The sequence below is a fragment of the Microtus oregoni genome, unplaced genomic scaffold (assembly GCF_018167655.1).
Source record: "Microtus oregoni isolate MIOR12 unplaced genomic scaffold, Mior012 000037F_ref0000500, whole genome shotgun sequence".
NCBI classification, from domain to species: domain Eukaryota; kingdom Metazoa; phylum Chordata; class Mammalia; order Rodentia; family Cricetidae; genus Microtus; species Microtus oregoni.
Window position 1 is genome coordinate 19,596,152 of NW_024543096.1, and position 12,609 is coordinate 19,608,760.

General features: G+C 40.0%; 1 protein-coding gene across 3 annotated transcripts in view; it reads left to right on the forward strand.

The window, feature by feature from the left end:
- The window catches only part of LOC121433273 (sodium channel protein type 2 subunit alpha-like), a 116,001-nt gene that overhangs the window by 31,495 nt on the left and 71,897 nt on the right, over positions 1-12,609 (forward strand). Inside the window, exons 1-3 of one of the 3 annotated variants that reach the window (XM_041631638.1) lie at positions 3,045-3,095; positions 4,794-5,111; positions 6,004-6,122. In XM_041631638.1, the coding sequence (XP_041487572.1) occupies positions 4,845-5,111; positions 6,004-6,122 (386 nt within the window). In that variant the 5' untranslated portion in view covers positions 3,045-3,095; positions 4,794-4,844. Of the gene's footprint in view, positions 1-3,044; positions 3,096-4,793; positions 5,112-6,003; positions 6,123-12,609 lie in introns of those variants that run through there. The other 2 variants (XM_041631637.1, XM_041631639.1) reach the window with 2 other exon arrangements.

Genomic DNA, 12,609 nt, shown 5'->3' on the forward strand with positions numbered 1-12,609 from the left:
AAAACCTCACCTAAAAAGTTAGTACAAAATATTCTGCATGAGGAGTGACACAAATGAGTATAATTGAAGTCCTCGGACAACCAACTGTGTGTATATTCTGATACCGATGTTATTTACCAGATTTCCAGGCACTGAAATTTGACTACTAGTATATTACTAAAGTACATATTTGTGTTAATATATCCTACTACACTAATCACAATTCTGTTTTTAAGACTTTTTTCATTTTTGTTTGTGTGTATGTGTGTGTGTGTGTGTGTGTGTGTGTGTGCATGTGTATGAGAGAGAGAAAGGGAGAGAGAGAGAGAGAGAGAGAGAGAGAGAGAGAGAGATGGAATTATGAGAATTGTGAGCCACGAACATAGACATTGGGAACCAAACTCAGGTCCTTTGGAAGAGCAGCAAGTGCTCTTAACCACAGAGCTGTCTCTTCAGATCTCTCCCCACCCCATGCTGGTTTTGGGTACTTCCATTTCACCAATATGACCTTACAGTTCACATGCCTTAGGGGAGGATTTTCTGTTCCAAAGCAAGTAGCTCAGGAAAGGCCTGTTCATTGGAAAGATTGCTCTGTACAAACTGACCCTTTAAGACCTATCTAGAACTGGGGCCAGTGAGAGACAATAACAGCTTTTTGGTTTTTGTTGTTTGGGGTGTGTGTGTGTGTGTGTGTGTGTGTGTGTGTGTTGCATTGTTGTTTTTCCTATTACACTTGAGTTTGGGAAGTTGGCAATCTGGACTTTGTGTAGGACTAGAAGTCTCTATAAAGTACCTCTCACTATAAGAGCAGAAACATACAGTGTAACTCTGTGCTGATGACATCACTTGAGGTCCTCCTGACTCCCCCTATACTTAATGTTAGCCTTGGACAATAAGCTGCAAACCAACAAATCCTTACTTTTTTTCAAAAATTTTCTTTTTGCTGTAACCTATTTGAGGAATTTTCTCTTACAACCAGAAGATATATGCTCCAGTGAGTAAAATACTATTTCTGGCTAACTTTCCCCCTTCTTCATTTCCAACAAGTACTATCTCTGCTGAAAACAAGACAAGAAAAATGTGCAAATATGTAGCATTAGTAGATTAACTTGTATTGTTCACTTTTCATGGAAGTTACAAAATGCCCTATTTAAGAAGGTGCCCAATCCGTCATGGTGGGAAGGGCACAGAGACAGGAGGTGGCAGGAGCATGTGGCAGCTGGGGACATTGTGTCTGTAGTTTAAAAAGCAGAAAATTCTGGTAGTCCCTTGACTTTCTCCTTTTTTTTTTTTCCTGTGCTATTCAATCTAGGACTCCAAACCCTGTCACAGGGCCTCCCCTATTCAGTGTGACTTTTGGTTGGTTTAAACCTCACTGAAAACACTCTCCATAAACATGGCCAGAGGTGTGTCTCCTAGGTGATTCCAAAACCAGGCAGGTAGACAAGAAAGACAAACTTGCACCACTGCCCAGTGTGTGGTTTCTTGTTCACTTTAGGCTGAAGCTGTGTGAGTGTTTCTTTTCATGACTGTGGAAAGGTTACAGGTTTTGTTGTCAGACTTGGAGCTTGAGTTGTGTTTACATGACTTCAGGAGACTTCCTGATCTCAGTGTTCCTCTCTCTTTTCAAATACGAGTTTGGAAAGCATGACTTCATAGAGTTATGGGGTCATGCGTGCAGGCATCTTAGCCCAGTGACTGGCACGTAGTAAATCCTCCATCTTATTATGTTATTAGTTGACAGAGTGCCAGCTAGGGTCTCAGTCTCCAGTCAGAACTACTTTTTTTTTTTCTGGTAGCTCTTCTTTTCTGTATATATTTTTCCTTTTGGGTTTGTGTACCTTGATGTTCTCAACCCATGGGTCGCAAGCCCTCTGAAGGTTGTATATCAGATATCCTATATATCAGCTTCTATATTATAATGCATAACAGTAGCAAAATTACAGTAGCAATGAAATAATTTTATGGTCGGGGCTCATGACAGAATGAAGAACAGCATTAAAGCATCACAGCATTAGGACAGATGAGAACCACGGGTATGGAGTGTGTATTTCAGTGTGTGCGCATGTTTGTGAAAAACGTACATGGAGGGAGGCATGTGTGTCAAGGCCAGCAATTGTGCTAGGTATCTCCCTTGACTGTTCTCCTTTGTGTTTATTGACCAGCGTCTTTCAGTTGAACCTGGAGGAAACTGCTTTGGCTAGTCTACCTAGCTCAGCTTGGAGATTCACTGTCTCTGCTTTGGTAGCCCTGGGACTGCAGGCGGGCTATAACATCTGCCTGCATTTTTATGTAGGTGCTGTGGATACAACCTGAGGCTCTCATTTTGGTGCAGCAAGTGCTTTCTCCACAGAACCATCTCTCCAAATCCCCTCTGGTTCCCCTTCAGTGACCTAGTCAGAGGGGAAAAAAAAAAATCCTTGTGCATTATTCAACATTTCTTACTGGAGAACATTTACTTACACAGCACAAGGGTTGCCTCTTCATTATATCCGCAAACAATCTGTTGGAGCCCAGATATTCTGGAACGGAGAGTAATGTTAAATCTGACTGTGTATAATCTGTCCATTAATATGATTTCATTAATAGAATCAGCAACCAACTACTGAGATTGGAATCTTTTTAACCCTTGGCTATTGGCTTCTTTATACTTTTGCATTATTTATTTTGATGAAATGACGTTCTGGCTTAGAAAATAAAAGGAACACACGGAAGCGTTGCGGTTCAGCTAGGTAACTCCGCCACCTGTCGCGAAGCTTTAGGTCTTCGGCAGTTTACAGACCCTCCGGGCTCCACCCCTGAACTCTGCGGGCTGCCTTCTGCCTCCGCGGTGTTTTTTTTTTTTTTTTGAGGTGTTTTTCTTCATAGCTCCCAGCCCTCTAGTGGCAGTTTCAAAAATGTCACTTTGTAGTCCCCAGACAGGAAATGCCCGTTCTTACTTCAGTTACCAGAATCCTCTTGCAGGAAGTTAGGTGTGGTCTTTAAAGGAGAATTTGGAAAAAAAAAAAAAATCTTTTTCTTTCTTAATTTTTTTTTTTTTAAAGCATGATGGAATTTTAGCTGCAGGCGCCTTGGTTCCAGCTTCCCAAACTCTGAGTATAAAAGCTTCTGCAGGGGTAAAGTGTTCCTGTTCTTACTATGCTTGTTCTCTGTGAGGTTTCTCTACCTTTGCAGTAGAATCCTTGGGGAAATCTATAGGGGAACCCTTTGCATTTTGAAACTGCTGGCTGCATGTTTTAGCATGTCTGTCCCCCTAGGCAGGGGTACAGCAGTGCCCCCTTGAATGTGGAAGGACCATCTTGATGCCTGTGCCTACCGCTAGGCAGGAGAACCTCTGGGGATGAGTGAAGGAAGATGAGGGATGGTTTGGAGATCCTGTGATGCTGACAGGGCAGACTGACACCCGGCACCGGAAAGGTTCTGGTTAACTTCATAAAATTATATTTATGTACATTTCTTAACGGAAAACTATTCAGCAGCTTGTGTTGTTCGGATTTCTCTTGTGTTTTACTAGGTGGAGACTGCAGAAATGAATTGGCAACTTGTGTTACTCCTAGAAGAGGCATTTCACATATGACAGTGGCAACTTATTTCTGTAGTGTGGAGGTTAAAATGGATTTTTATTTTTTAGAAAAAATAAATAAAGTGACTTTTGAAGAAATGGCATTCTAGGGTCAAAAATGTTGCTGTATGCTTTAAATAGCACAGAAATTCCTGTAACTGGCTGAGATCACATTTGCAACCACATCTGCCAAGTTATCTACTTTAATAAACAAGATGTGATTTGAGCATCAGTTAAAGCCCATTTACATCATCAGGAAAGCCCATGCCATAGGGGCTATGTTTAAAAGAGAAACTGTGTTAGGCTATTTTATTTTTCCAAGTCCAAATTCTGAAATGGATATTTGAACTACTCTGCTAGATTTTTGTGAAATGGGACTTCCTTGAAAACCTGGTATCCCTCTGTGGTGTTTCTTTGCGGACTGCGAACTCGTTCGTTTAAGAAGCAATTACACTAGTTGGCAACAGTTTGTTAAGCTAGGAGGCCCAAGCTCCAGACCTTTGATGGGAGTGACATCCTGCCTGTGTTGGCAGGTGCCTGGTCCCTTCCTGTGCAGTTTGCCAGCAGGTCCAAGCACAGCCGGGCATCTCCTGCTCCTCCTCACCCCACTCCCCTCCCCTCTTTCTCTACCTGTTTCCACAGGCAGGTCTTGCAGGATTTCTCAGGTGACACAGTTTTGAATGAACACTTAAAGGTGATAAATTGGATCAAAGGAAAACTAAAAAAGAAAGAAAGAAAAAAAAAGAAACAAAGAAAGAAAGAAAGAAAGAAAGAAAGGAAAAGAAAATGGAGAAAGAGAGTGGGGGGAAGATTACCACACAGCCCTGCTTCTATGATTTTGTGTGATTTTTTTTTTTGCTCTTGTTTTGAAACTGACATATTTCCAGAAATAGCGCAAAGAGAGGGAAATGGCTCCCCAAAAAATATTCCCACAAGTGAAACAGCAAGCATGCACCAGTATCTTCCATTTGCAAGCTCTGAGCAGGGTGTTTTCCTCCAAGTAGCACAATCATTTCAAACACTCAGGAGTGGGAGAACGGATTACCTCATACACACCTACTAGATGCGAGCGAAAGATCCCCATGCAGGCAGAGGAATGCATGCATGGGAGAGAGCTCATGATGCTAGATGCAGTTGCCTTTGCGAAGTTCTCTAGCCGTTTGCTTTACGAACGTTATGCTCAGTGTCCTGTGATTGCCGCCCTCACCTTCTTTCTTAATGGTCATTGCTTTTTCCCCTCCTGTCTCTGTAGCACTTTCTTATGCGAGGAGCTAAACAGTGATTAAAGAAGCAGGATGAAAAGATGGCACAATCAGTGCTGGTACCGCCAGGACCTGACAGCTTCCGCTTCTTTACCAGGGAATCCCTTGCTGCTATTGAACAACGCATTGCAGAAGAGAAAGCCAAGAGACCCAAACAGGAACGCAAGGACGAAGATGACGAAAATGGCCCAAAGCCAAACAGTGACTTGGAAGCAGGAAAATCCCTTCCTTTTATTTATGGAGACATTCCTCCAGAGATGGTGTCAGAGCCCCTGGAGGACCTGGACCCCTACTATATCAATAAGAAAGTGAGTGTTTAGTCCAGTTGCTTTTATTTTCATGTTTCCTTAAGATGGTGAAGAAGGAACCTCCTTCCATCTCTTAAAGTATCTCTAGGATGCTGGGTGGGCCTGATCCAGCAATGGAAGAATTAGTTATCATAAGTGTTTGTGAAAGCACTTGTATGAGCCTGCCTTCTTGGGACAGGCGGATACCAAAGAGGGATCCTGCAAGAGGGCATGTGAGGAAGACAAAGGAGTTTATTTTTATTAATAAATAAATATTATTCATTTTTATAATACTAATTACACCGTAAATTGAGTGCAGATTCACCCTGGTTCTACTGCAGTATGATGAGGCGAAAAGTGGAAATTGGGAGCATATGATTTTTATACTTCTAAGGGCAGGATCTAAGATACCCCTCTACCCAGAACTTGACGAAAGGCTTACGTCCTTAGCAGGCTTAATTATGCCTCCATACCACAGATTGTCACTGTCCTGTGGCTCCCCTCAGAAAAAATTATACTAGAGCACATGCAAATGCCCCCAACCAAAAGCCTAACAAAGAGCACATTTGGAAAACCCCAAGGTCTTCATGAGAAAATTCCCTAAATGAGGAAGTTACTGAATCAGCCTCATTGTTATGTTTTGTGAGAACTATAGACATAGCTGAAAATACACGTGAAATGCTTGTCAAAGGTGCCAAGAATTCCTGTGGCGCTAATCACAAAATTATCTTTGTATTCCTTACCTCCCAACGTCCCTTACCAAGTTTGGAATATTTTGCCATGCCGAAAAACGCAATGCCATGTGTTGGTAACTGTTACAACATGTGGCGTTTTAGAGGGGTCTCTTACTCTCTTACAGTAGCCATGATGTGTTCGGTAAATCATGTTCCGCCTGTTGTGTTTTCTTTTTCAGACCTTTATAGTATTGAATAAAGGGAAAGCAATCTCTCGGTTCAGTGCCACCTCTGCCCTGTACATCCTAACTCCCTTCAACCCCATTAGAAAATTAGCTATTAAGATTTTGGTACATTCATATCCTTTTAGTAATATGGTCATATAAATGGTACATTTTTTTTCTTTGACTTAATTATAAAATTGAGCCTTTTCAACGTATGTGTGACTGTCCGTGTTTCTCTCTCTCTTTCCTCTTCTTCAGCAGTAAGCCTGTGGCAAGGGGGGCAGCGGGAAAGCAAAGCTCTAATCTACCTTCTGAGAAGCTCTCTCCTCTCTGATTCGATGCTTCTTTCTTTTCTCTTCTGTTTCCTTTCCAATCACTTGCTACCTCCACAACTTCATTCATTTTAACAGGACTGCCAGGATAGCCTTTCATGCCTCCAAAGTGTTATATTTGAGCAGTTTCTATGCAATACTTTTCCTCAGTAATTTATTGTTTAAAACACACAGCGACACAGAATCTGTGCTGTGTATTCTGTGTCTTTTTGGTCACAGTTGTACAAATTTCTCTTGTTATGTTCGTGCTTGTAAACTTTGAGTTCTTGAGTATTTACAAGTGAGTTAACACACACGCGCGCGCGCGCACACACACACACACACACACATGACTTAATGTTTCTCTAGGTATGCTCCCCAATGGCATTTGTACTGACTTTCTCCCCAATTCTGGATGGAAGAGAAAATCAATTTTGTCTTCCCTTGATGGAAGAAGTGTTAGCTCTTGTATAAAAGAAGGAGGCAGCATTCTGTTTCAAAACGTAAGGAGATCATATCTTCTGTATAACATTTCATAAAAGTTATTATCCTCACTTTATGAAAGTCCTTGAAAGTTAAGAATCCCAGGAGACAGCCCCAGCCAAGACATCCCCTAGTACAGGGCACAGGCAGTTTCAGAAGTTTTAGGAGAGAATCTGGCTGTCAGGACATGGCTTCTAGTAGGATCTCTCTGGAGATTCAGATGATACATGGCTTTGCCTTTTATCGTAAGGAACACAGCTGCAAAACGGCTAAGCAGGCTTATATCTACTAAGATGGCTAAAAGGAACTCATATTTTAATTTTTAGATTTGTTTGTGTTTGTTTATTTGTGGAAGAGAGATTTGCACATATAAGAAGGTATAGATGTAGAGGTAAGATGAGTAGGGGGAGCAACTTCTCTCCTTCCGCTTTGTGGATGCTGGGGATGAAACTGAGGTCATCAGGTTTGGTGGCGAGCTCTTTAACCCACTGAGCCATCTGGTCATCTTCAAGATGAACTTTTGGGGCTCCCAGGGCCTTTTAAGTGGTGCTGAGGCATAGATTTTTTTTTCCCTTATAGGGAATTAAATAAGTTTACTCCCAATTTCATGAATTAAGATGTTATATTTCAAATGTACCATCTTGAAGTAGAGATACATGAAGAAAAGAGGCAAGAGGGCTCATAGTAAATGCAGATAAAGTCTTCTATCTTTTGGTGATACTGTAAGAACTGGGCAGAGATCCCACCAAACACGATGTATGTGACACTGACCATCTCTAGCTGGTTTTTAGAATGCTGTGTGCTTCAGGCCACACACAAGCTCAAGCCTTGATCCTGTGGTTCTCATAGTACTGCCTTTCCTGTGTTAAAATGCTTGGGTGTGGCCACAGGACAGTAGTTGACTATGGGCGAGAGAATCAGAGAGCCACCAAATTTACACGTATATTGCAGAAGGGCTGACAGTTTCCAGGGCAACTGAACGCTGGCAATAATGTAGTAAGAGAAACTAAAGATGGCACCAAGTGCTTAGTTTGGACCAGAGAGAAAACTGGAGTTCCTATGGACTGATTCTGGAACAGCTCTGAGGACAACAACCTGTAGACAATCAACTGCTTGCTTTTCAGCACCCATATTTGTGACACCTGTTAGATATTAGGGCAGGGACTGAGGATTTAGGTACATATGCGAGTCTAAAATCCAGAAAGGATGGGGCTAGAAATGGTACTATGTGGATGCTATGTATGGTCATTACACCCGATTAAACCACTAAAATCCTGAGACCCTCCACAACTAACACTGAACTGTCCGTCTTTCACAAAGGGGAGGAGAAGGAAAACTATCCTGTTAGCGATCAGAAACCAGGACTCCAATCCTACCTGAGATGCATTTACTTAGCATACTTGTTAGTATTTTATCTCAGTTTCTCCAATGGTAAAACTGCAGCCATAGGATGTAAATCGTGACAATAAATTCATTGTTGGCTGGTGGAACAAACCTGTAACCCACGTGCTCAGACAGATGCAGATGGCTCACAAGTTCGAGGCTATCCTCAGCTACAATGTGAGTCCTGGGCCAACCTGAGCTACATGAGAGCCTGTTACAAAAAGAACAAACAGATTATGTGACAAGTACCTAGTACCAGCATCCATGACAAGCATGTAGGAAGTTCTTGAGGAAGAGTACTTAGGACAGCTGCTGGTGGTGGCAGCTGCAAATCTAGCTGCCATGTTACAATCACAAAAGAAAATCTTCCCATCACCTAAGTCTTTCTGAACGAATCCTGCATGTATCATTACTCTGTTCCAGCTTGTACTTGGAAAGAAAAGGTTCTTAGTCCTGCTTGGCATTTGACACTTGAAATGGCCAAAACGCAGGCAAACCCCCCCCCAATACCTTTCTTTTCTGATGAGAAATGCAGCCGAGCAGTCTCTAATGCTTAGTCCTTATCTGAGACATAGTTTCCTTGCTCCATGCCTCTTTTTGTATCTCTCTCTTTCTCTCTCCATCCCTCTCTCTTCATCTCTGTCTCTGTCACTCTGTCTCTCTCTGTCTCTTTCTCTCTCCAGGCTCTCACTATGTAGTCCAGGCTTGACTGGAACTTTCTGATGGTGCTCAGTCTTTCAGGCATTTCAGTCACAGGTGTGAGCCAGCAGCCCCAGATTCCTGAATGTTTTCGGTCAGTCCTGGGGCTAAAGGTTAAAACAAGTTATCCATTCTCAGTCAAGTGATGTTGTATTTTTCTTTCAATGGAAGAAAAACAATTTTGGAATTCATATCTAATACATTGGAGGTATTAACAATACTCATCTCTGTATTTTTAAAAGTTCATTTCCCTGATTCCAAATATTATATTTACATGATATTTGTGTAGACTTAAAAAAAGTTTTCTATATAAAACAATGATACTTCTCTGTAGAAAAGAAAATGGTTCAACCTAGTTATTTCCCTTTCTTCTTCCTTCAATAGTCAAAGGTTATTGCCTGACTATCTTCTAACAAGTTACATATTTATATATATATATGGATATATATTATTTATATTTATTACATTAATTTTCCTGACTTAGAAATATGCTCATATATCAAAAGAGACCTAACCCACTGTTTAATCTTCACAACAAGTTAGAAACTAATAACATGAAACATTTTTTCTACTCATAGATTGTGAGTTTTTTAAATTCCTCAATTTCTCTGGATATACGTAAGACTACACATTTTAGAACAGAGTAGTCTTGCCTTCCTTGAGAGCAACAGCAATGACAAAAGTTCTCCATATTCAAAAACCCTGATGATGAGTGATATTAAAAATGGCTGATAATTGTCTTAGCAGATAACAACTGCATCTTATGAGAAAAGTGTTGGTACAAGCACTCATATTAACACAATAAAACTGAGCCTGCTACTTCACTCTGCTGCCAGTTCAAACTGAACCACACAACTTGTGAAGCCTGCATGGCTGGTGAAGATTGAGTCTTATCCTTGAGTCCTGGACTTAAGGCCTCGTGGTCATAGAGGTGGGCTTGCCAATGCTCCTTGTCGAAACTACACAATCACTTTCAATATAAGCTTTTAAAAAAGCATTTTCTTACCACATACACATAGAAATTATTTAAAAATTGCCAACTGCTGAGTTAGTATCTATTAATAGGTCAAACTACTTTTATAAGTTTTTGGTACCAAGAAACCAATAAATCAAAAGGATTGTTTTTTTTTTCTTCTGATAGGATATAGATTAGTTTGCTTGTATTTTATTTTTATATAGCCAAGTTGTTATGGATGTATTCTTTCAAAATAAGTTAGACTTTTGAAAACTATCTTCAGTTTATCTCTTGGCCTTTATATTTAGAAAATCATATAGGATGTCTATATTTGCTTCTGGTTTTAGCTCATAAAAATGTTACTTGATTTCATAGTTTCATAGTTTTTCAATATGTGGTCTTGCCAATGTAATATACATATCTATACTATGTCTTTAATGTGATTTAAATTTTGATGAATCCTTACTATTTCAGTACTCATTAAAATCCAGAAATTTGAAAATTATGATCAATTAAAAAATAATAGCTGATAATGATTAATAAAATAGTCAAATTTGAAATTTTGTGTTTGCAAATAATGCCCTGCCAGAAATATATGAGCTTGATTCTATCTCTTATTTTGAAAGGAAAATACTTGTGTTTGTTCAGTGTCTATTATGATTATTAACAAAAGTACATATTTTGCTATCAAAGTAATAACTATACGATATGCACAGTTATTTTAAATGTGTTTTAGTATCTGTAATTTATAAGCTAGTAGTCATTATCTCTACTGTTTATCTTGAAATATATTTTACTTTGTTACATATAATTGAATTTTCCTGTTAGGAATAGCATTTTCTAAGAATTATAAGACCATGTCTCTGTCCACTATGTGACATAATTTCATGAGGGTTTTGGTTTTCACTTTGTGTCTATTCTACATGTTCAAACATTTAACAGTAAAGGAACCAGTATCCATTGTGTATATAGACTTTGGTATTTGACTTCTATGGTAAGATAACACAGATAGACCTAATCAGATCAATCACTGTTGTGAATATTAAACAGTGTTCATATAATATGCGCATCACATCCCATAACTTTAAAACGATTAAAAATAATTAGGATTAAGCTAGTGTAATGAAAAGCAAAAGAGCTGAAGACAGCTTAGAATCCTGACCCTATGTTAATACATTATAGCATCACATAGTGATGGGATATATAGGTTAGTGGGAAGCTGCCCAAATGATCCTAGTTACATTTGGTATAGTATGTAGAATGAACTAATTCAGAAAGATTATCTCCGAGGAAAGCACAATAATGTTCAACCATTGTAGCATGTACTGTTGGCCTTGGTGAACACTTGGAAAACTCAGTAAGATGTAAATGGAGAGTAATGGACTGAATCCAGATATAGGCAACAAAGCTGTAAATGTTCTGTGGAAGTTAGATATGGAAGTTCAGGAAGAAAGAGAAATCCAAGCTATCTCCTAGGCTGCTGACTGAATCATGAGAATACAGAGGTTTTAAGGGAGCTGTAATCCACAGTAGCAGAGGGATAGGAAGGATGTGAGTTCGGTTTAAGAACTCAACATCTTTCAAATGGTTTGGAAGAGCCTATGGGATACCTAAATGCAGACGTCATACACACAGCTGAGTGTATGGACCTAGAGAGATGTGTCACCTGGAAAGAAGGATTTGGCTCCTGTAAAGACACAGATGACACCTACAGCTTCCTATTGCACTTAGGTAGGATGCTGAGAGCAGGCAACAGGATATGGATTAGATTCTGTTCACAAAGGACAAGGAAAGATTTCGAACGGCACAGAAACGCTGTTGCTCCTGAGGCAGACACCATCCGGCAATTGGAAGGAAACAAAAGAGGAAAGATCTTAATGTAAAGGGGAGGGGTCATCTTTGGTGCGCTCAGCCGAAATGCAAGTCAGACAATAACCATATTATAGCTGTAAATTATCATTTTCTTCTCAGTGCAACAACATAGAGATTTTCATCTTTAGACAGAACAACTGGAGGGCTGAAGATGAGATAGGGTTGTAAGGACAAGAAAGATAAATATCTCTTTCAAGAACTTTGGATGTGAAGTGTAGAAAAGGTGTGAAACCGGAAGCTGTGATGAGGGTTGTGGGTAAGAAGGCCTTCCCTCTCCCAAGATGGGGGAGACATAACCAAGTTTATGTTGGTGGGAAGAGGCTAAGGGACACAAAAGGTGGGAGAACGGAGAGCTAAGATACTCCTAAAACATCTAAAAAGGTAGCTGTCCAGAATACAGGTGGAGAGATGGAAATCTCCCCACTGTGATGGGGGAAAGAGGGCAAGTCCCGACAGAGAGAGATTTGCCAAGTTGGGGTGGCGAGCAGAATCTGATGTTATCATTATCTCTCTGTGAAATAAGAAATGAGGTCATCAACTTGCAATGGAAAGGGAGGGGAGAAGAGGATTGGAAATTGAAGGACGTAGAGAATGTTTGGAATTATCTTTGTGGGGGGTAGGAAATGGATCCAAGTCAGAACACACAGGACTGTGTTTGGGACCACTGTGGTTAAGGATCATGCATTTCAAATGTTGCCCATCTGCCAAGAAATTGTGCATCCTCGCAGGGCCCAGCAAAGAGGGACTTCTACTTCCTTATACTGATTGTAAATTTCCATGTGTATATATTAAATAATATATGTAGGTATGTGTATATATATACATACACATATATACACATATATATATATATTGATGTTTTCAGCAATGAAGGAAAATGTGTTTCCTTTTGAAAATTCTGTTTTCTATTTCTAGACA